This window comes from Botrytis sinoallii (assembly GCF_014898435.1).
Source record: "Botrytis sinoallii strain Bc 23 chromosome Unknown BSIN_024, whole genome shotgun sequence".
In the NCBI taxonomy this organism is placed as follows: domain Eukaryota; kingdom Fungi; phylum Ascomycota; class Leotiomycetes; order Helotiales; family Sclerotiniaceae; genus Botrytis; species Botrytis sinoallii.
In genome coordinates this window covers 313,701-336,336 of record NW_024066051.1, presented here as the reverse complement: position 1 = coordinate 336,336, position 22,636 = coordinate 313,701, and the positions used below count along the sequence as shown (strand labels likewise).

The 22,636-nt window shown below is 42.7% G+C and overlaps 8 protein-coding genes across 8 annotated transcripts; 3 read left to right on the top strand and 5 right to left on the bottom strand.

The window, feature by feature from the left end:
• Positions 1–280: 280 nt before the first annotated feature.
• Positions 281–2,261, bottom strand: EAF02_010163 (uncharacterized protein). Its single transcript, XM_038906211.1, has 4 exons — positions 1,001–2,261; positions 925–931; positions 764–847; positions 281–716 (listed from the first exon to the last, which is right to left on the bottom strand). The coding sequence occupies exons 1-4, from the start codon at positions 1,426–1,428 to the stop codon at positions 441–443; spliced, it is 795 nt and encodes a 264-aa protein (XP_038753938.1). The 5' UTR covers positions 1,429–2,261; the 3' UTR covers positions 281–440.
• A 178-nt stretch (positions 2,262–2,439) lies between these two features.
• EAF02_010162 (uncharacterized protein) lies at positions 2,440–3,132 on the bottom strand (the record flags this gene model as incomplete). Its single annotated transcript, XM_038906210.1, has 2 exons — positions 2,440–2,572; positions 3,026–3,132. 2 exons carry the CDS (start codon positions 3,130–3,132, stop codon positions 2,440–2,442), a joined length of 240 nt encoding a protein of 79 aa, XP_038753937.1.
• Positions 3,133–3,919: 787 nt separating this feature from the next.
• Positions 3,920–5,645, top strand: EAF02_010161 (uncharacterized protein; the record flags this gene model as incomplete). Its single annotated transcript, XM_038906209.1, has 4 exons — positions 3,920–4,419; positions 4,515–4,728; positions 4,785–4,923; positions 4,990–5,645. 4 exons carry the CDS (start codon positions 3,920–3,922, stop codon positions 5,643–5,645), a joined length of 1,509 nt encoding a protein of 502 aa, XP_038753936.1.
• A 270-nt stretch (positions 5,646–5,915) lies between these two features.
• On the bottom strand, positions 5,916–7,703 carry EAF02_010160 (uncharacterized protein; the record flags this gene model as incomplete). The annotated part of the gene is made up of 4 exons (XM_038906208.1): positions 5,916–6,924; positions 6,980–7,260; positions 7,317–7,388; positions 7,449–7,703. The coding sequence occupies 4 exons, from the start codon at positions 7,701–7,703 to the stop codon at positions 5,916–5,918; spliced, it is 1,617 nt and encodes a 538-aa protein (XP_038753935.1).
• A 202-nt stretch (positions 7,704–7,905) lies between these two features.
• Positions 7,906–8,664, top strand: EAF02_010159 (uncharacterized protein; the record flags this gene model as incomplete). The annotated part of the gene is made up of 7 exons (XM_038906207.1): positions 7,906–7,956; positions 8,006–8,026; positions 8,097–8,103; positions 8,155–8,235; positions 8,295–8,337; positions 8,395–8,550; positions 8,613–8,664. 7 exons carry the CDS (start codon positions 7,906–7,908, stop codon positions 8,662–8,664), a joined length of 411 nt encoding a protein of 136 aa, XP_038753934.1.
• A 413-nt stretch (positions 8,665–9,077) lies between these two features.
• On the bottom strand, positions 9,078–10,626 carry EAF02_010158 (uncharacterized protein; the record flags this gene model as incomplete). The annotated part of the gene is made up of 3 exons (XM_038906206.1): positions 9,078–9,117; positions 9,167–10,042; positions 10,115–10,626. 3 exons carry the CDS (start codon positions 10,624–10,626, stop codon positions 9,078–9,080), a joined length of 1,428 nt encoding a protein of 475 aa, XP_038753933.1.
• A 498-nt stretch (positions 10,627–11,124) lies between these two features.
• EAF02_010157 (uncharacterized protein) lies at positions 11,125–17,098 on the top strand (the record flags this gene model as incomplete). The annotated part of the gene is made up of 14 exons (XM_038906205.1): positions 11,125–11,328; positions 11,382–11,755; positions 11,857–12,312; positions 12,396–12,567; positions 12,623–13,010; positions 13,090–13,431; positions 13,603–14,396; positions 14,534–15,421; positions 15,475–15,623; positions 15,682–15,994; positions 16,081–16,397; positions 16,449–16,588; positions 16,658–16,710; positions 16,883–17,098. The coding sequence occupies 14 exons, from the start codon at positions 11,125–11,127 to the stop codon at positions 17,096–17,098; spliced, it is 4,806 nt and encodes a 1,601-aa protein (XP_038753932.1).
• Positions 17,099–19,883: 2,785 nt separating this feature from the next.
• Positions 19,884–21,385, bottom strand: EAF02_010156 (uncharacterized protein; the record flags this gene model as incomplete). The annotated part of the gene is made up of 2 exons (XM_038906204.1): positions 19,884–21,125; positions 21,179–21,385. The coding sequence occupies 2 exons, from the start codon at positions 21,383–21,385 to the stop codon at positions 19,884–19,886; spliced, it is 1,449 nt and encodes a 482-aa protein (XP_038753931.1).
• Between the last annotated feature and the right edge of the window lie 1,251 nt (positions 21,386–22,636).

Here is a 22,636-nt window from a genome sequence, read left to right as displayed (position 1 = left end):
ATACAAGGAAGAAAAAGATATTGGGCAGGAAATTTTCTTCAATATGGCATGGGTTGAAGGTTCCAGACTGAGAAGAACAACGAAATGTATCAAGTCGGGTCAAAGTATTTCTAGGCCGCTGCTGAAGTGACCATGACATGGCAGGTATTTTCTTATCGTAATATTGGGCCCAATTTGATGAGAAATTTTGCAATAAACGCGATATGTTGGCGGCCATGGCCTTGAAACTTTTTATATGAACTCCACATGAAATGTGAATTACCCAATGATATAATGTCCGTCTCGTAAACCGAAACTCCGACCCCAAAAGATTTCCGCCTCCACGCCAAGATTTATCCCCGCCATTCCAAGTTCCAACCCTCCGTCCATTTAAATCCAATGCCAAATTTCAATCTTACATGCATTTAAAGTGCCGATCCAAGCTTTATTGCCTTACGCGCTCATACCAACTCTCCTGCGGCCCGTCTTAAGATCCCCGCGAACGAATCGGCTCCGGACCCCAACCAACAGCAACTCCCCGCCCCCTCGCATACCTCTATAGTATCGATATTACTACCTGATTCTTGGGCCGAACTAAGCATGAGTCGGGCGTATGCATCTGTTAGTACGTTGTCTAGTGGGCACAGAACGTATGTGGTGGGAATTGTGCGCCATGCCGCCATTGTCGTTCTGTGATATAACACTGATGTGGCTTGGGGGCGCATGATGTGTGCATACTGAATGGTTTAGTAAACGGTGCTTTAGTATGGTTGTAGTAACTCACATATTCGGCATGCTCATGCGGTAGGTCATTGTAAAAGTTTTGAATCGCCGATGTGGATGGAATAGACACAGTAACAGCCTTTTTCTAACGTTTAGTGAACGTAAGTTAGAACTCAATACAGAACAAGCGCAAAAATCTTAGCTGGAATGAGGAACCAATACTTCTCGACTCCATTGTAATCGCGAGTTTCATGGAAAACATCCAGCGGAAATAAGAAATGTGGGTTGATTGACTTACACGTGAAGCTGTATCATACCGCATGTATGGTGGAAAGGAACTATAGTCTCCTTCCTCGCACATTTTAAATCCCTCTTGCACAATCCATGCCATGACGAAAACGATTCGTAAAACTCCACCTCTAAGGCCTCTTTGTGCCCTCTCTGTTTCCCTAAGCCTTGCAAAGCATCACCGCCTGGAACTCCAGCATAAGAATGTAGGACCACAATGACATCGTGACCTGCTTCTACAAGATGTGACACTGAACTTCGAATTGCTCTAGTATCCTGAGCAGGATCGTTTGACGCGTGGTTTCCATTCGTAAGTACTGATGGAAGCTGAACTGGAAGGACAGGATAACCGTAGTGACCGAGAAGGGTTCTGAGGGGATCAAATATAGCTGAAGTGTGGCAAAAGCCAGGAACACACACGAACGTAGGCATAGACATCGAGACTGTTGATTCAGTGGTAATGATCAGATTGATAATAAGAACAATATACTTCGAACAGCTGCTACATATATAGAGAAATCCATCTTCACACCCGGAATACCTCCAACAGTGTGCTGAGAGACCATGGCCATCAAAACGCGAGTTTTCAATTCATAGTCATTGTAGACCCCCCGGACACCTCTGAGTTGAGGCTGCGGTCGCGCGAGTAATTCTTGAATCGTACAGTTATCCAATAGTAAAGGACAGTGGTACTATCTCCCAATCATAGTTCTTTTTAAGGTTTCATAACCAATGAATACCCGCCACTTGTTTTCAAGCTACTCAATTAGAAAGTACATTCTCTCTATAAATTTCGTGCCCAAATTTTTTGATGGTGGAATTCACCTTCCGGATCGATCGAATTTAGGTAGTATCCCTAGGATTCAACTCCTAAACCCGACACTTAAGGCTATTTATGCTAGGGATCTCACGAGGTATGCTTCGGGTTGAACCCCATCATCCACTCGTCTATGCCCAGCGCCACATTACAATGCAAATTTGGGTCTAGAAGCCTTCAAAGGGGGGTGAGAAGATGACGAGCGAAAATAACAGTACAAAGTACGATGATAAGCCGAGAAGCTAAACAGCGGCAGTGCTAAGGAATAGTCGATGTTTCAAACCACAAATCGTAACTCTCAAGATAGTTATGATGCATGAAGCTCTATATATATCACAGCTTTGTCATTTGTACGAGGGCACCTTGTGGCTCGATTAACGAATTTGCACTGCCTCCAACATCTAACTCTGAGAACTAGTATTCGGATCAAATAATGTCAGTATTCCCAGCACTACCAGGAGAAAAATACGACACGAAAAACGCTAATGTGAAGCTCGCCCAAGCGCATTCGCGTTGGAGTATTTCCGGCATGTTGAGTTTGAATCGTGAAAAGCTCGCGATCATGTAGATCAAAAGGCCCTAAAATTCTTGACCAGCTCGCGCGCGCGGAACGGTAGGAATGGGGCCATATCTTACTGCCGATCGTCAGCTTCTGCAAGTTCGTGTTTTATGATGCTGGAAGCGTTTGTGTAAGAAGCTCTCAACGACTTGTTTCCATCGTCGAATTGTAAGACTAATGTGGGATTCTTGGCTGGGCTGGCGTACCTGTTGCATAAGGGTAGTATGGTGACTCTTGAGACATTTTCAATTGTACGGGAATACTTCCAAATGATTCTGAACTTCTATGTTTGTCGAAATTTAAACAAACTAGGAGTCTATAGTAAGAATAAAATATATCGGACATCATTGTAAGAAGCTTTTCTTGAACGAGAGAGTTTGGATGAAAATGGCGGCGCGTGAAGAGGCCGCTTACTAAGGATGATCTAAAATGGAAACCGCCTATATTCACACCCCGTCAACGCTGTATGTACTCCACTCAATAAAATGGCCAACAAGTGCAACTGTTTCAATATTTGTTCGATCCGTATGTCTCAGGGTCCGCGACGGAGTGACCAACAGAGACTTTACAAATTTTAAGCGCCGGCTATGAATACCACATAAGCCAACTTTTTGTTTATGAAAGCTTTACCGCTATTCAAGCGACTTCCTACGACAAACCTGTAGTCACCTAGCAAGTGATATGGGCTAGTCTTAGCTTCCTCTGACGAGGTTGGTGTGGATCGAGCCTTTCCGACGTCAGCATTGTTTAAACTTTCGCTGGCCATGACATGGACGCTTGACAATGCTGTGTGAAGTTAGAGTAGTTCTAAGCTTACCGTGATATGTTCGGCAGCAAACTAGGAACGAGGAAATTACCGGTAGTTGCCCCAGTCTAGCATCGCTTCGCTCCGAGGTCGTTTTAACTGTCAAAAACAGCCAAGCTACTAGAGCCGTTGTGCCTGTACCATCTTCTGCTTCTTGTTTGTCTCCTTTTATGCAACTGTCTCCACTTGTAGTTTGTACTCCGAGCATTTAAACCTAACTACGTGCGGGGTTTGGTGGGGATGCGGGGTTAAACCAATAATCCGAGCCGACTCTACGTGCCTAGCGAGCCTAGGTACTTGAGTGTACATAACTTGGTATTTGTTGATCCTTTCCGAAAGCAAGAAAGATCTGCCAGTGCTAGAACTCTGTACAGTGTCTCCTAAACTGTTCATAGGAAGAGTTTGGAACATTCTCTAATACATCACAAACTATGTTAGATTGTCTTATCATTTTGCAAGTAGAGAATTCGTCTGTAAGAGTTATTTGTACTATTTATGCAAATTTGCATGTCTAACTCCGGATACTCTTCGTATCTTTCAATAGTGACATGTATGTCGAGCTACGGAGTGCAGTATTACCCCGCTAGGAGTCTTGCTTTTACTCGGTCTGTGAAGTCATTAGCAGACAAGTGGATTGTACCTGGATTCAACGAGTAAATACTCCGATTGGAGTTTTTTGACCTATAAAAGCTGGTGTTTCTCCAGAAAATTTTCTTCGCACAGTTTTCTTAATTTCTTACAATTGAAGATGTCGACGAGAAGTATCTTCGGCGTTCTCGCTACCTTGTTAGTTTCCAGAGTGGATGCTGTCAACAATGGCCTAGCTAGAACCCCCCAAATGGGATGGGACAATTGGAATGCCCTAGGTTGTGACGTGTCCGAGGAACTTCTTCTTCAAACAGCCGATTTGATTGTTGACTATGGTCTTAAAGACCTAGGATATCAATATGTCATTCTCGATGATTGTTGGAGTAACGGGCGAAACGCTAGCGACAACAACACTCTTGTCGCCAATGCGGATAAATTTCCGCAGGGTATGAAGGCTGTAGCAGATGCAATTCATGATCTTGGTTTAAAATTTGGCATGTATTCAGATGCTGGCGAATACACCTGTGGCGGATACGCTGGAAGTCTAGGATATGAAACTGAGGACGCGAATTATTTTGCTTCGGTGGGAGTTGATTATTTGAAATATGATAATTGTTACAACACTGGACAAGCAGGAACCCAATATTTGAGTTCTCAAAGGTAAGAAATATTACCATTCCGAGTGCAGACACAATTGTATTGGAGGCTGGGAATTCTAGTTGTTTCTGTCAAATCAGGCTAATTGTATGTTTCAGATATCAGGTGATGGCGAAAGCACTCAATGCTACTGGACGGCCTATTCTTTACTCCCTTTGTAACTGGGGAGAAGACTCTCCATGGAATTGGGGATCAACTACGGCCAATAGTTGGAGAATATCTGGTGATGTGTATGATTCATGGGACAGAGCAGACGCCAGATGTCCATGCGATGGCCCTGATGCATTTAACTGCGTATTACCTGGCTTTCACGTAAGCTATTCTTCTACCCAGATACTTCGAACGACTAACTAAAGCAAAATGTATAGTGCTCAATTGTCAACATTATGAATAAAGCTTCTTTCATCGTATCAAAAGCCCAACCAGGTGCCTGGAACGATTTAGATATGCTGGAGGTTGGCAATGGAGGAATGACCGACTCGGAATATGTAGCTCACTTTAGCATGTGTAAGTCTTTTAACTTTATTTCCAAGTCAAGAAATGGATGAGAAATAAAATTCTAACAACAAAAAGGGGCAATCGCAAAAAGTCCCCTCATTCTCGGCAACGACCTCCGCAAAATCCAACCCGCCGATCTAGCGATCATCTCCAACCCAGCCGTTATCGCCGTGAACCAAGATCCGCTAGGTAGTAGTGCTGCTCGACGCTGGATGTATGCTACTGATGCTACTGATGAAAACGGCGTTGCCACAATCCAAATGTGGTCCGGCGCTCTCCAATCCACCACCAACAGCACGACCAGTGACTTTGTTCTCCTCCTCATCAATGGTGGTAATGAAACTCTTACCATGAACGCCACATTGGCCGATATCTTTATTGATTACGGTACCGGAGGCACAGCCAAACAAGTATCCATGGAGTGGGAATTACGTGATCTCTGGGCAAATCGCATGGATAATGCTACTGCTCAAGCAATTATTGGCGCAAGTACCGCGACTGGAAATGCGACGACGGGCTATAACGCTACGACGGTTGGAGAGGGAAGATATAATGCGACTGAAATGAGTTATGAGGATGGATTAGCGGCAGGGAGAAGTGAGCTGTTGGGGAATTTGACCGGGACGGTTAAACCTAGTGGAACAGTGATTGCGGATGTGGAGGCGCATGGGGTGAAGATGTTTAGAATGAGACCGGTAGAAACTGGTTTGAGAAAGAGGGACGAGTTGTAGTTCAGGGTTCTGAGCGTTTTAATGCAGATAAGGTGAAAACAACTTCCAGAATTGTTGTAGTTGTTAAAAGTTATATAAAATCACGTAATAATCAAAAAGTTCCGCACAAATCGTACATCTTGGGACCCGAAGAATCGAATATCTGCGAAAATTCGGTGTGATATCTAGATACGTCGTTAGACGTATCACGACACCCATAATCTAATTCCACCCTATCTTGAGTCGTGCCTTTTTCAGTGTGTCGGGACAAATGTAAGACAGAAGTCCCTTTTACAAAGCACCGCCCACAACCCCCACAATCCACATCGCAATCCTAACATGCAGCCCCACCCTCCTCTCACTACTCTGGAACTCCTTCATCCCAATCTCGCTTGCCCACTCTCCCAACCCATCTCTTTCCTGTCTTAATCTCTCTTGCAACTCCGGATCTCGGGTTACGATCATGACACCTGTTTCGAGATCTAATGTATAGGATCGTTTGGTGTAGTTACTACTACCCAGTACTGTGATTGCTGGCTTGGGAGTCTCGGTTGAGGATAAGGAGGATGATTGGGTGGGGAATGATACCCAAAGTCCCTTAGCGTGATACGTCCAACCTTCAGGCTCGTTGACAGTTCCCCTTTTCCATTCTCGTAGAGTGATGGATGGAGAGGGTCCCTGAATTTTCTGAGCTGCGACGAGGAATTTGCGGAGGAGAAGGGTGTAAGCTGCGGGAAGCATGCCGGAGACTCCAGGGGAATTGTAGAAACCATTGGCGTGAGGGGAAGCGGTTAGGACGGTGTTATTTTTTGATGTTGTGTGGAGGAGCAGGGATGTAAGAGTTGGCGACGGATTGAAGTAGCCGGCTGTGAAAGTCCAGGACGAAGGAGTGATGGGAGAATTGAGGAAGGTAAGGAGGCGGGTGAGAAGGGGAAGCTCGGTGGATGTGTCGGAGGTCGAAGGGAACAACGGTGTAAATTGGGAGATGGGATAGATTGTTGTGTTAGCTTGAGAATTGCTGGATGTCGAGTTCGATGTTGTTGAAGCTTGAATCAAGGGTGTGAGAATGGATGATGCATGAGAAATGTATTTTTGGGAGTTTGTTAGAGGAGAAGGACAGGAATTTGAGGAGGGCCATTCAAGTGTGTATCCAGCAGGAAGTTGAGGGTCTGGCGATACCAAGAAGCTCAAACTCGAGACTGCATTCTGGATGTTGTAAAAATACTGAGTGACTTCTTTAGAAGAAAACACATGATATCTATCTTGCCGATTTGTGAAATAGTCACTGGAGAGATTTGCTCTTTTCAAGTCCTATTAGTATTCAAACCTACTCAAAATTGGGTTTGATGACATACCCGGATATGATAATTTCATCATCCACTCCATATAACTTCATGTGCTGCAAACCCCATCCCTCATTAATTCTTTTGGGAATATACTTTTTCCTTAATCCATTCAAATTCGGGGTATGGTACATACGAATCTCGACCCTATCTGCACCAAATTCCGACACCAGCGGGGCGAGAAGTGAAGCACTTGACGCATTGGGAGACTCTCTCGTACCTCTCAAGGCATCAGTAAGAATACTAAGTTTCAAACCCGGTTTTGCACGCAGAGCTTGCTGAAGTGTGGATATCTACACATAGTTATTATTCATGTATACTATTAAACTGGGAGAATATCTGTATGTACTAATTCATGTTCTGTTTTTCCTATATACAAAGTCGATAAGAAAATTCGTGTCTCTGCTACCAGTATTTTGCTCTATATCCGTCCATCAGCATCTGTCCCATCCGCCAATGTCCAATTGCTGTATATGCCAACCTTCAACGTCTCGTAGAACTCGGATGGCGTCCGTAAAATACGTATCTGCGAGCCATTCACCTCAAATTTTGGAGCTATTTTATCGCACTCATTTGTAAAAGCGCCTAGTATCGAAGCAGGAGAGGGTGCTGTGGGCGTAGTAGCAGTAGAACCTGTAGATGTCGAATGTGCTCGCTGTTTCATTCGTTGTAATGGTGGTTGAAAGGAGGGAGCCTTTCGAATGCGAGAACAGCGTGTAATAGTCCTAACGATCATGTCTTTCTGTATGTTTCGGAATTCCTCTATGAATCCTCGATTTGCGATGTTGAAGATTTGAAATTTCGGGAAGCCGATAGGATAGTGATATCGTTTTGATATCGCTAGCGCAAAAGCGGCGTGCCGAATGAGCGACGACTTCATGAACGTCAACTTTCATTGATTGTTAACAATTGAGCAAACCCATTGCAACTTCAACAAGATGTCTACAATTCTGCGGACCTTGCGCAATCTGCGCAGAGCAGGTATCAAGGTATGAAGGCCCTCGAGATGCGCTTGCCAGATTGCTGATCAAAATATAGGATGCTCTTCATCAAATGCACGTAAGTACACCTCATAACGAGCCCACCACAAAGCGAACAACGATGCTGATGAATGGATTTTGAAATATAGTACCAAGGTATTCAATGCTTGAAAAGATAGCTGAGAGACTGAAGCTCATGGGAAACAGGTGATACCAAGGCCGGAACCTTCATCGCAAAGGATCGATATGGCAACAAGTATTTTGAGAACCTGGAGGATGAATTACCACGTACGAACCTGCCATAATATGCCATCTACGAGTCCGATTACGCTTACACCAACATACAGTACGCACAAGATGGGTAGACTACAAGGACGACGAGTTCAGCCCGTAAGGAATATCCAGCGCCTCTCGCCGAGTTGTCTCGTTCTAACATACTATCTGTAGATGTCAAATTGAGCCCGGATGGCACGCATGGATCTCATACATGGTAGATAAGCCACCAACCGAAGATCTTCTCTTGCAGCAAAAACAACCTTGGCAGTTACCGGATCATAGACCAACTTTCACCATGAGCCGTGCTGCTTTCAAGACTTATTCTACGTGAGTGCTGATACACAAATTATCGGTCAAGTATGTGCGTTTGAGCTGATGTTTCCTCTTAGTGTCAAACCAAAGATTACTGCCTGGACCCCTCAGACTGTTGAAAGAGCGTGAGATGGAAATATGGTCTGTGATGTACATACGCGAAGAGAATGAGATTAGCATTGCATGTGCCCCCTTCTCAGATTGCTTGCAGAAATTTCAGTGAGAATTGAGGAATTGAGGCGGAAATTCTAACCAGCCTGACTCTGGCAGGATGGTTATCTCGAGGATCGATTGGAGCGACACGAGAAGACATGTATAACTAATTTACTTATGCACAAGGTAAGGGTTAAATTGGGTTCTTTATAGTGGTTTTTGATATGCAAGCTTGGGTATTTCTATCATCTCGCTATGTTTTCCCTGTGGTGCGCTTTCACTGTTATGCGTCCTCCTTCACCTTTTTTCTATGTACAATCAAAACTTGTTCATCTGAAGAAATTATAAGTTTTGAGTTCTCCTGTTATTGAACTTGTTGTTTTCATCATTTATGTTCTGTAGTCTCCATTGATTGTGACGTATTCATGACTATATGAAGTTAGTCTTTTTCTCGTCAGTGTGGGTGTTAGGTTCTTACCTGAAATCACAAGTCCAGTACACTGCCTCCTCCTTTCCACCACCAAGTTTTATCAAGATTTCAAGATCTTCATGTTCCAAGATTTCAGCAGCGCGAGCCTCGTCCACTGATTCTGGCTCTCCGTTCACCAGAAGCTTAAGTTCTGGTGAGCCATCTGAGGGAATGAATGAGACACTTGTCTTCTCAGGAATGATTTCTGGAACCTCATTTATGGGCTCGCCTGGTTCAGAGATTTGGGAATAGCCAGTAGCACAGAGAATACGGCCCCAGTTGGCATCTTTACCATACAATGCAGTCTTTACTAAGGGAGATCTTGCGATCGTGCTGGCAATTTTGCGTGCTCCAATTTCTGATGGGGCCTCTGTCACACGAATAGTGACAAACTTGGTGGCACCTTCACCATCGCGAACTACAAGCTTGGCAAGATCTGTAGCGAACTCAGTCAGAACTTTCTGGAATGCAGCATGATCTTCGGAAGATTCAGAAGTGACCTCTTGTCCTCCAGCTGCTCCGTTTGCCAAGACAGCAACCGTGTCATTCGTAGAAGTATCACCATCAATAGAGATGCTATTGAATGACTTGTTAACGGCTTTTGTAAGAAGGGAAGGCAGTAATGCAGGTGCGATGGGTGCATCTGTTGCGATCATTCCTAACAGAGTAGCCATATTTGGGTGAATCATTCCGGCACCCTTTGTCATACCAGCCATCCTGTATTCCACTTCTGGGGAAGAGGGTAAGGAAAATGTTCGGGATAAGAGCTTTGGAAACGTGTCGGTGGTACAAATCGCGGTTGCAGTCGCCAACCAATGCTCGTGAGAGCTTCCTAGACCATCAAATGCGGTAGGTATTTTGAGCAATATTTTCTGGATTGGTAGTCTGATATGAAAGGTTTAGTCAATGTTTAATTGAAGTTAAGATTGAAAACGAGTTAGAAGTAGGTCTTCGAACCTTTGACCAATTACACCAGTGCTCATCACTATTGAACTCCCACCTTTACCATCACTTGGTGTGTCAAAACATCTATCAGCTTCAGCACCCATCTTCTCAGCATCTTCCATTCCACCCTTTCCGGTCACAGCATTTGCGCATCCTGAATTGATAATGACTGAACGGATTCCAGTATTATTCCTTCTTTGTAGCATCTTCCTGCTCACAGTAACTGGAGCTGCTTGGAATTTGTTCTTTGTGAACACAGCTGCAGCCGCACATGGTGTCTCCGAGGCAAGGAAAGCAAGATCTGGCGTAGATTTGTTGGTAGGTTTAACTCCTACATGAGTTCCAGAAACTAAAAATCCTTTGGGGTATGTGCCACTTGTGGGAATGTATTTCAGCTTTGCGGCCGGTATCGTGCTCTCGGGGGGTGCAGAGTAGTATCGGATGCTACTGATTGCGGGGTGATAGGAAGCTGTTGGTCTGATCAATCGAGCTACTGGGAGCTTCGTACATGCGTTGAGAGCCATTGCGTAAAGATAATGATCTACAAATCTTCTTGCGAGGGCGATAATAACTCAATTGATTCAAAAAAGATCAATTGGCCTACCTAGCACTGTATTTCAATACTAAAAGGACTCTCAACAGATAAGGAATTGACTCACTAGAAATTTTGAGCCTTGTGCGATACAAAGATCGGACCACGGAGCTCATGCTACAAACAGATTAGCGCCGCTACATGACGACAAGGTTGTTAGTCATACTTGATAGGCTAGTCAATCAGCCTTGCCTGCCTCGCCTCATGTGTTTATCATGTAAATATATATTTGACGGCAGGAAGGCAAAGTGTGACTGGGACGACATATAAATTTTCTAACATAATTAAACTCGAGAAAACCCATAATGTCTGCATAGCTGTGGCCTCGGCCGCACGCATTTGTTGCTTTTTGAATCTCAACGACGAATTCAGATATTGGAATATATAAACCAATACCACATCAAATAAGCGCCATAACCCAATTTCCATCATGCCTCCAGCAAATAACCCATGGGGAAAGAAAGCACAGCAGAAAAAGCCCTTAACCACGTTTCCTTCAATGAAAAATAATGATGTCGCAAATGACTCACCAAAATCTCCATATCAAGAGACCCAAGATGACGAGTTGATTGCTCTCGCCTCAATATACGGTGATGACTTTCGGCGTATTGAAACACATCAATCAGCATGGAAGGTTTGTAAATTCTCTTCACAACTGATGCATGACATAAATCTAATTTTGTACAGAAATCAGAACCGTCATTTGAAATATCTATCAAAACTTCTGACGAGGATTTCTCAGTGACTTTAGGAGTCACCCTGACCCTGACTTATCCCAAGTCGGCGCCATTGTTGACTTTAAAAAATACCGACGGTCTTCGGGAGTCTACTAAATTCAAGCTCCAGAAGATTATCGAGACATTACCTAAAGAACTGGTCAAGGAGGAACAAGCCATGATCATGGAAATTGTTACTGCTTGTCAGGATGTATTAGAGCAAGCTGCTGAAGCGAAAGCTGCAGGACGGGAACTACCCACTTTACAAGAAGAGCGTGCTGCTCATGAAGCGGCTGCTGCTCAGATACTTGAAGATCAGCGTTTAGAAGAAGAGAAGAAAAAAATGTTAGTATATCTCCTTTTCTTTCTTCTCCCTTTGAGATCAGCTGATCGCTCTTGGTATCTCAGAGTATCATTACCCCTCAAAAGTGCTAAATTTACGATAGGTTGGAATCCCAGGAAGAAGAGAGAATGCTTGGCTCCTTGGTGCAAGATGAATTGAAAAGACAACGTGCCAAAGCAAAAGAGACAAAGCGGAAAAATCAACCTCCCCCTTCAATCACCGTCTCCAATTCTGGAATTGGAAAGATGACTCATGATCACGAGGTACTAGATCGCCAAGTCTCAGTTCTGGATGCTGAGGGTAATCCGATATACTTTCAGGCGGTTACTGGTAAATCATTTATTCGTCAAGGTCCTGTATCTCGTTGCTACACTGTAAGACCCGCAGTCAGCTCTCACGCCCCTTTATTGGTATTGAAGCAGACGTTGCTTGATACGAACTTGGGCGATCGTAGTGTCAAGGGACAATTGCAAGCGATGGAAAATGAATTAGAAAAGCTCAGGAGCATTAGACATGACAATATCCTTAATCTTCTGGATTTCAAGGTAGAAAAAGAAGAGTGAGTTTTTCACTACTATTTTGTTGCTATGGTTTCATTGAGCTTTCTGTGTAGCTGAAGTTGATTAATTTTGGGACGCACAGGAATGATTCTTCCTGGACTGTCAGTACCTTAAGCGAATATGCTGAGAAAGGATCCTTGGAAGAATTCCTGGATATCGTTGAGAACATGAATGTCAACAAAGTTCGTTCATGGACTATAGAGCTACTGGATGCTTTAAGATTCCTCCACGAAGAAAACGGAATTATTCACGAGGTAAACAATTGGTTATATTCCCGTGTTCTTCAAGTACTGATGCTCCTCGTTCTAGGATATACACAGTGGAAATGTACTTCTTTTCCGGGAATCAGATGGAGTGGTCAGGCCAAAACTTGCTGATGCCGGATATCAACGAAAGCTACATGCTTTGAGTGGTAAGATCACCAAAAGAAAAATTGATAGCTCTGCCATGGCAAAATCTGCGTACTGGTTTCCTCCGGAAATTGCTAACTTGGGGGACGGCCTACGAACCGCGAAAACTGACATATGGGAGCTTGGTATCGTTTTCCTTCAGATGGCTTTTGGGTTGAATGTTACTCGAAAATACTCATCTCCAAAGGCTATGCTAGACTCATTGGACTTATCTGACGCTTTACACGATTTTATGCTCAAACTATTCAATCCAGATCCGAAGAAACGGCCGCGAGCTTTCGCGCTCAGTAAGTGCTCCTCCTGTTCGCTTTAGGTTTTCGTAGAATCTCCATATCTTCTGTAAACCAACCTGACTAATTTGAATAGGTTCGTGTAAATTTCTTGTTACTGATGCTACCATAATGGATGAAGATACGTCTGCCATATTGTCGAGGATCGGATCAACATCATCGTTGGCACCCATAACACCGCGTAGACCTCGACATGATTCTATGAGTCTCACTGGACCCTTTTCAAGATATGCTCATGATTTTGTTGAAGAGGGTCGCTTGGGAAAAGGAGGTTTTGGGGAGGTCGTAAAAGCAAGACAGAAACTAGATGGACAGATATATGCCATCAAAAAGATTACCCAAAAGTCGTCTGCTCAGCTAGATGATGTACTAAAAGAGGCTCGCCTACTCTCCCAGCTCAATCATCCTTCCGTTGTTCGTGAGTACTGGGTTTTTTGTATTCTCTACTACAGCACAACATATTTGAGCCAAAGTTGGAAGTCATATCAATGTAATTCTCGATCCTCTAAATTACCAGGGAGTGGATTAGGAGAAAGACGTTTCAATCATAGTATTTCATTGACCCGGTATGGTGCTTACGCTCTCTTAGGTTACTTTAGTACATGGACGGAAGAAGTTCCAGACCTTTCCGAAACAGACGATGAAAACACAACAACGGATGCTGCCACAGAAGAATCTATCAGTAATATCTCCCCTGGAGGATCTGGACCCCATGTCGAATTTGCGACGAGTACAGGGGGGCTTGACTTTATGTCGACCAGCGGATACCAAATTGAATTCGGTTACGATGAGGCAACGGATAGCGATGAAGAATCCGACGATGATGATGAAGACGACGAGTATTCCGCAGAACCCAATGGACATGTTCGAAATCGAGGGCATGGACGACTTGCTTTGGCACATAGGGAAAGTAGATCTAGTCCGAGACCCCCACGCCCATTCAAAACGATTCTATACATATCTATGGAATATTGTGAGAAGCGAACGCTTCGCGATCTTATTCGACGAGGACTATATAAAGATAACGAGGAAATATGGCGTGTTTTTCGTCAAATTCTTGAGGGTCTTGCCCACATTCATAGCTTGAATTTTGTTCATCGCGATCTCAAACCAGAGAATGTTTTCATAGATGGTGCTTCAAATGTCAAGATAGGCGATCTAGGTTTGGCCACAAGGGGCCAATACTCGGCAATCGACAAGGTTTCAGCATCTGGAATGCAGAACAGTGGGGATTTAACACGAAGTATTGGCACTTTCTCATATATTGCACCCGAAATTCGATCAGCAGTTTCTGGAGGGCCGTACACTGGCAAGGTCGATATGTATTCTCTTGGTGTGATTTTTTTTGAGATGTGCTATACTCCGCTTGTCGGGATGGAGAGAGTAAGTTCATTGCTCATATATTTCCTTGCGATCGATATTCGTAATTTAGCTTTACAGCTTTTACTTCTGGGTCCAAATAGAAGCAAACGATTAATGTCTCATACAATCTGCCAATTCCATACTAACTCTCTGCCTAGGCTCAAGTTATCGATGGTCTAAGAAAGAAGGATCCAGTATTCCCTGCGAATTTTGACAAGATCGGAAAAGCTATCCAGGCAGATATTATCTTGTCCCTCCTTAACCATAATCCAAAAGAACGACCCTCAAGTTCCGAACTTCTTCAAAGCAGGAAACTACCAGTTCAGATGGAAAGCGAAACAATCCGTCAAACTTTAGCTGGTCTGTCTGATTCAAAATCACCATATCATCAAAAGATGATGAGTGCTCTCTTCTCTAGACCAACAAAACAAGCAAAGGATTATGCTTGGGACATGGGAGTTCCGACTCCTAGTGGTAACGACTTATTGCTACAAGGGCTTGTCAAGCAAAAGTTGATCTCAATTTTTCGTAACCATGGAGCTGTAGAAACTCCTCGAAGTATTCTGTTCCCATCTTCGGATCATTACGGTGTCAACGCTGTTCAATTGCTAGACAAAAGTGGTACTCTTCTGCAACTGCCTTATGATCTCACTGTTCCAAATGCTCGCGCCATCGCGAAACACCAGCCTCCTGTCGAAAGATCTTTTGCCTTTGGTACCGTTTTTCGCGATAAGCACGACGGCGCATGTCCACAAACATTTAGCGAAGTGGATTTTGATGTTGTGACTTCCGACAGCTTAGATCTAGCGCTAAAGGAGGCTGAGGTTATTAAAGTTTTAGATGAGATCGTTGCTAGCTTCCCGTCCTTACCTTCGTCGCAAATGTGCTTTCACATCAATCATGCAGATTTACTCGGTCTAATCTTTGACTTCTGTCGCATCGAACCTAGTATACGACAAGCTGCTGCTGATACATTAAGTAAGCTTAATGTACAGCAATGGACATGGCAGAAGATAAGAGCTGAACTTAGATCACCATTAGTTGGAGTATGATTAGTTTTAATTTCTCAGAGGGAAGCACTTGCTAACTCATATTTCAGGTTTCTGCCACAAGCGTTGAGGATCTTCAACGTTTTGATTTTAGAGATACCCCTACTAAAGCCTTTCAAAAACTAAAGGTGATTTTCGAAGGTACCGAAATGTTCGAAAAGGCTTCTTCTTCTATTGCACATCTACGTGATGTAATTGCGTATGTATTTTGGTTTCTTTGGTTTTCTCCACCAAGCATCGCTAACGTGTGGGTATAGATATACAAAACGGTTTGAGATCCAGAGAAAGATATATGTCAATCCTTTAGGAAGTCTAAAAGAAAAATTCTACAAAGGCGGAATACTATTTTCTTGTTTGTATGATAGAAAAGTTCGGGACGTATTTGCGGCAGGAGGTCGATATGATTCTTTGATCCGAGAAAATCGACATCACAAGAACATCAATGAGGAACGCCACGCTGTAGGCTTCAATCTAGCATGGGAGAAGATGGCTCGACTTCCTAAAGCAAATTCGAAGGGATTCTTAAAGAAGCCCGATGAGGAAGTGCAAGGTATTTGGAGCACAAAGAGAGTAAGTGTTACAACCTTCGTTGTTTTCGAGTTACTATAACACCATAAATCCGTCATCAAATGAAAAACAACTGATTTATTTGCTAGTGTGATGTACTTGTCGCAAGTCATGATGCAGCAATACTAAGGTCAACTGGAGTTGAATTGGTTTCGAACTTATGGTCGCATGACATAAGTGCCGAGCTAGCACGAGACTCTAGATCCCCTGAAGATCTCCTATCCAAATACCGAGATGATAGTTATTCTTGGATAATCATCATCAAGCAAGATTCCGTGGTAAGATGTAAGACTACTGGCAGGAAGGACGTTCCGGATGCCGATATACCTTCTACGCAATTAGTTTCGTGGCTTCGTGGCGAAATGCGTGAAAGGGACCAGAGAGAAGGTACTTACAACCGAGCGAAGTAAGTATATATGAATCTCTTCTAATTTATGGATACTAATACGTCTCTTAGATTATCTCGTCAACATAGTCAGCCAGATACAGGACCAAGTGATCATGAACAGGATGTACGGGTTTTGTTTGCCGGTACAAAGAGCAAGAAGTCGAATAGAAGAAACATTGTAGAGCAAGCTCAAGGAAGAGCTGCGACTCGTGAGTTGCATTCGTCGAACCTTTCTTACACCTATCTATTACGATACTCATACTAACATCTCCAACAAGTCGTTCATTCATTCTTAGATGGCCCTATCGCTGCCGTTGAAACAACAGATCACGTAAGCAGTCTAACTAAAAAATTATTCCTAATCTAAGCACTGCTATACCCTTATTCATTACCGTATCGTATCTTGTGGCTAGTCCACACAGCTCTATAACCCTCCTCTTTCACTCCATTATCTTGTGCTTCACAATTTATCCTAACCTATGAACTAACACCCACTTCTCTAGGTGATGGATCTAATCCGCGAAACCAAGCTTTCGGATCCGGAGTCCTGGCGCAAACTTACCCATTCAGTTCCCACAGCCGAACGTCGCTATATAGGTGAAATCCATGATTTAATGAGTGGTTTAGCATTCCAGAATAAAGATAATACGAGGAATGCTTTTGTTTATAATTTTAGAACGGGTATGTGTATTTATTATGATTTGGGAGCGGGATTTTAAGATGGTGCGTGGAAGGAAATCTAGAAGGGAGAAGGAAAGGCGCCAGGAAAGGAATTCATGTATGTATGTAGATACCCGAGTAGAAATTAAGATATTGCGAAATCTCCATCAGCGTTCAGGGAGAGGCTGTGTGTTAATATTTGATCTCACTTGATTGAAAATCGAACAGGATAATTAACCCACTCCGGCGTGAATCTTAGAACACGTATCTCCAGTACTCCTATCCTTACCTTCTCATTCTGATACTTCAGGAAATAACCCATCTGCCCACAAGTACCTAAGCACATATATACATTCATGGTCAATTGCTCCTTCCTTCCCCCGAAGCGAAGTCACTTCAAAAACTCCGACCAACATCACATTGATATTATCTAACAACCATACACATACATAATGTGAGCATTCTCTCCAGTCTGTATGCCAATCTTTTGTCAAAAGATTAAAGTCACACGCTCTACGGATTGAGCTGGCTAGGCTGACGTTTATTTGACGATTTAATGGTGCATTTTATTTCTGCCTTTTTCCTATTCACATAAAATTCACCTTTTTCTCCTCCGTATACGTATCGAGCATTTGTTTCATTCAAACTCATTTTCTTTGCTACAGCTCATTGCATTGCTATCCTAACCTCTCCATACAGAGTACATTTTCCTCCCTCCTAAATCCCTCCTATTTCTCATCTCCTCATAATTTGAAAGAAATGATATATTTAAAACCCAGCTACTTCAATATCAAATCATCAAGCATAGCCTGCCCGGCTAGCTCAATCGGTAGAGCGTGTGACTCTTATCATTGGAAGATGTTCAAAGTCAATCACAAGGTTGCGGGTTCGACCCCCGCGTTGGGCTCAATTCCCTACATTCGCTTGTATTTTGTGCTTTTTTTTCGGTTTGGTTTCCATGAGGATGGATGGGAATGGTCAGATGGGAGAATGAGAGGGGGTGGCAAAGAGCGACAAAGGAAGATGGAGGGGTCAGGAAATAGTGCGAGGGATTTTTGGTGGGGGAGTTTAATTTTTGTGACCTTTTTTTGATCTTGGTGGGTGGGAGTGGTGGAGTGGGTGGAGTGGATTGCATTACAGTGGTCCAGCATGATGGAAAATTGTGAGGTCATTTTGGATTTGAATATTGGAGGGGGTACGCTGGGCTGGATGGCTGGTTTATATTTACTGATTCATTAACATAATAAATCTTAATTTTTAATTTGGATTAATGGATATCTGATTTGATAGTTATCAGATAGGTATTTATATTATTCAACTTACCATCTATATTTATGATTAGAATAGAGGGGTGTAGAATTTCATCATCCATACCAAAGAAGAAATAGATAATTTCGACGAGCGGAGAGCGAGGGGAGGAGAGGTGCGATGAATAAGGGAAGAAGAAAATGAAAATATTATATGATAGCAATAGAGAGCTTGATTGTGTATTCGGGATTATTGAACCAATAGATGAACGGATAGATATTCATTATCTTTCATTTCCTATTTTCCAAATCAGAGAATCGATGTTGGTATCGGGATATAATAAATAAGGAGATGTATATCTGCTTCAACTATTGCGACTTTATATCTACATGCTTGTTTTGTATGGTTGTTGTATTCGGAGTTCTGTAGTATATAGTTGGTTGTGTATCTTATCTCTACTGTATAATTTTTATTATATCTAATTATATCTATCTATGAATGAAGCTGCAGATGATGAATTCGATACTATAGTCAATGGACAGAGAGATAGAAATAAAAAATCAGTAATCTTGAATTCTGAATATCAATTTCTGATCTCGAGGAAATCCAACGGGTATCTGGGTAGGTTTCTAACAAGTTGTTTGTAACCATTCACATTTTCCTTTTTGGTCTTCTTCTACTTATATCCTTCCCCTCTCCCACCCTCACCAGAAATCACCACGCCAAGAAGCCAAGCTCCCCCTTCGAACTCTAGAGTCCAAGCCTCGAGTACCGAAAAACCGTTTATATACCTAGTTAGTATTTCCCATCTTGAGGCTTATACAATGTACTAGGATGTATATTGCATACCTGTGAACTCATTCTAGGCAGGTGGGTATCGGATATTCAACATCATCTCATGTTGATATTTTTCAGAGTTCATGTATATGTTCACATTCTGATAATGATATGTTGAAGATAGATAGATAGATATGTTTTTTTAATCTGTCTTGCAATGATTCTTATTATCTTTCTGTTCTTGCATCTATGTATGTATGAAAATATGTGTGTATCCTTTCTCTTTCTATTCGAGAATATCTAATCCACATCTAACCCCTCCATATTCCATCACATCAACATCAGCATCACTTCTCATCCCATCCCGTCCTATCTCATCTCATATTCACTTCACATTCTCCAATCCTTCCCAAAGTTCCCATCCCATCCAAATCATAAGTAAAAGAAAGACTCCGATGCTATGCAAGCAAGCAACCCATGAAACCCAACCATCCATCCATATTTCAAAAAGGTATGGAGAAGAAAAATCCCTTATCATCAAAAGAAGAATGAACGCTCTCATCTCATAAAAATATATAAAAATTATATATATGAAAAGAGAGATCGAAAAAAGAGAAACGCCTTTTAATGCAACTCTTGTGTGTATAAAACTCTAGAATGCCATACCATGCCATCCCATTTCACGCAATGCAATGCAATCCGCTGCAAATAAAAATAATAAAAATAATAAAAATAATAAAAGTCTTTCCAAATAACTTTCGCCACGTCTTCTCATCTCATCTCATGACATTCCATGTTGCCAAGCAAAGAGAAAGATCTTTACATAGCATAATACAATCCCGCACCCAATGCAGCCATCCCATATGCCAACGGCGGCGGCGTCTGCATGGCGCCTGCATTTTTCGACTTTGAGCCCGAGCTCAAAGTGACCGATCCGCTGATCTTGCCACCCGAAGAACCTGAACTAGCGGTTGCTGCATTCGCAACCAGTGTTGCGTCTGGAACTGCCGTGGTGCCCGTGGTGATTTCCACTACACTGGTACTGGTAGCGTTGAAATTTGTTTGGGCGATAGAAATTTCATTGTTGTCGAGATCGTAGACGATATATGCGGATCGGATAAAGGTATCTCCCAAAACCGAGGTACTATCACCTGCAGGAGCGATACCGAAGAGACAGGCTGCGGTGCCGTCGGTGAACTGTAATTGTTGACCCGCGGTACTGGTGACGGGGATGACGAGTTCGTCCATGGTGACTTGGATGGTAGGGGATGTGAAGGTGAAGTTTAGAGCGCTGGTGTTGGAAGCGAGGGAACAGGGGACGTAGGCGGCGCCTTCGCTAGCATCGTATTGAGCATCGACTTGTTCGTAGATGGCTTCGGCCATGGCGTCGGGGAGGTAGGTAAGAGAACTTCCGGAATCGAGGAGCACGGCGAGAGCTTGGTCTTGAGCGATGACGGTATCGCCTAGCATGATCTCGGTTAAGGTGATGAGAAATTCGGCGTAATACCCGGATTCTTTCTCGACCGGGAGGGTTTCCAATTTCCCGTGAAATTGAGCAGTATCGACACCACCGAATAAAATACTTCCAGTGCTAGCGTCCAAATCGTTAAGCCATAAGGAGTAAGCATTTGAATTAATCAAACCATCAGCAACCATTTGTGCTGGTAAGTTATTATATGCCTTCTTTCCCGCTCTTCCCACCTGAACCTCGTTAATCTCGTAACCGATTCCTAGAATACCTTCAGGCGAAGAACTGGTATATCCAATACCAAATTGTAATTTGTCCAACGTCGTTGACCCAATCGTGAATGTATCAGTGACATAATCTCCCGATGCTCCAGATCCATCAACGTAAGAAATATTAAAATCGCTGGCTACATATGCGTATGTGGACGATGAGTTGGCCGTGTATGTTCCAGCCAGCTGACAAGGGCTTGTCTTTCTACTACATAATGTTGAGCTAGCAGTATTAACCCATAAATCACTGCTTCCTGTGTCGATATGTAACCGTAAATTCTGTGCTGGTGTACCTAATGTTCCATTGGCGAAGTATAAAGTTTCCTGAACAATGTTAGTATATAGCTTCACTTAAAGTGTATATAAAATTCACGAACCTCATTATCTAAAGTAGCAGTAACAGTCTTCGACCTCCTCCTTAATTTCCTTAATTTATCTCTTGCTAAAGGATTTTCCACCCGTTTTCGTACCATATCCAGTCCAACTACTCGTGCTGGTCCATCGGTTCGCTTCTGTAATTGTATTGCATCTGTACATGTTGATAATATTCCCACGGCAGCGGTAATGAATGTTGTCGTCCTCATGATTGGAGATAAAATATATTGATAAAAAAGAAATACCCTTCTATGAAATCCTATATGGGATATGAAATTGGTATATATTGTTCGGGTTGGTCCAGATGACGCGGACAGTAGGCGCTAATTAATTTAGCTTCGAAGACCCCGAAGACCCAAAAAATTTGGTTCTCAGAAAATCGGAAAATAGGGCCAAGAAAATCCAATGTAAAAAAGTAATAACCAATATATTCAAACTATTTGAAAAAAATGGTTTGTTGGAGTGAGGTTGATATGAAAGGTGGTACTTTTAGAAACCAAAATTCGGAACGAATGTGATGTGATGCGATGTTTTGTATAAGTTCTCAAATCTCGGACTGAGTAGTACTAGTAAGAGTAAAGCTTTTGTACAGCAAAGAGAGCCTGCGACAGATGACGAAACTCTGAATTGTGGCTGAGAGTACGAGGTGCAGGCAAGAGAATCGTATTTTATACAAATTTGTGGAGTATATTTCTTAGTATTTCTAAGATCTTCAAGCGTTTTCCTACTGTAAGGCTGGCATGCCGTGGAATCCGTTCTTGTCCTGTATCAAATGGTGGCGTGGGTGACTTTTTAGGAAGCGCAGCGGTTGGAACTTAGAATGCCGAGAAAGGCTGAGAGATTCTAAAGTAAGAGGGAAAGATATAAATATGGAGATGGAGATGGAAGGATGAATAGAAAGTAACACAATATAAGATGACAAGAACCTTTACTAGGTAGGTGCAGTAGCAGTAGTCAACTTGTTTTACTATCAAGGACGAGGATTGAAACGATTGAGTAGAAATATAGAAGTGGAATTCTCTAAAGGTACTGTATATGAAAATGCAAGACGGTCCAAAAAGCTTTGAACCTTTAGAATAATATTTCTCATACAAAAAGACCAAATCCAATGCAAGAGTGATTCCAATCCCAAGGTTCGATCCTCTTTTCTATATCTTGGCAAGTTTGTTGGTTGATATACGTACGGTACGAAGCACAGAGTGTATAAATGCTAGTATAAGTGCTAGGGTTATTGTCTGGCATGATTCAAGGTCAAGGATCCGCAATATGACGCGGCCTACCATGTACAACTACGAAGCTCAGGCGGGTACGGAGACTTTGTATGGAATACTAGAAATCTGAAAACTAAGAGTCGTTCGATGGGAAATAATATATTAAAAAGAATCAAAATGAAAAGGGTTACTAGATATGTAGTCGATATGAACTAGATAATAAGGACACAATAATGATATAAAGGGGAA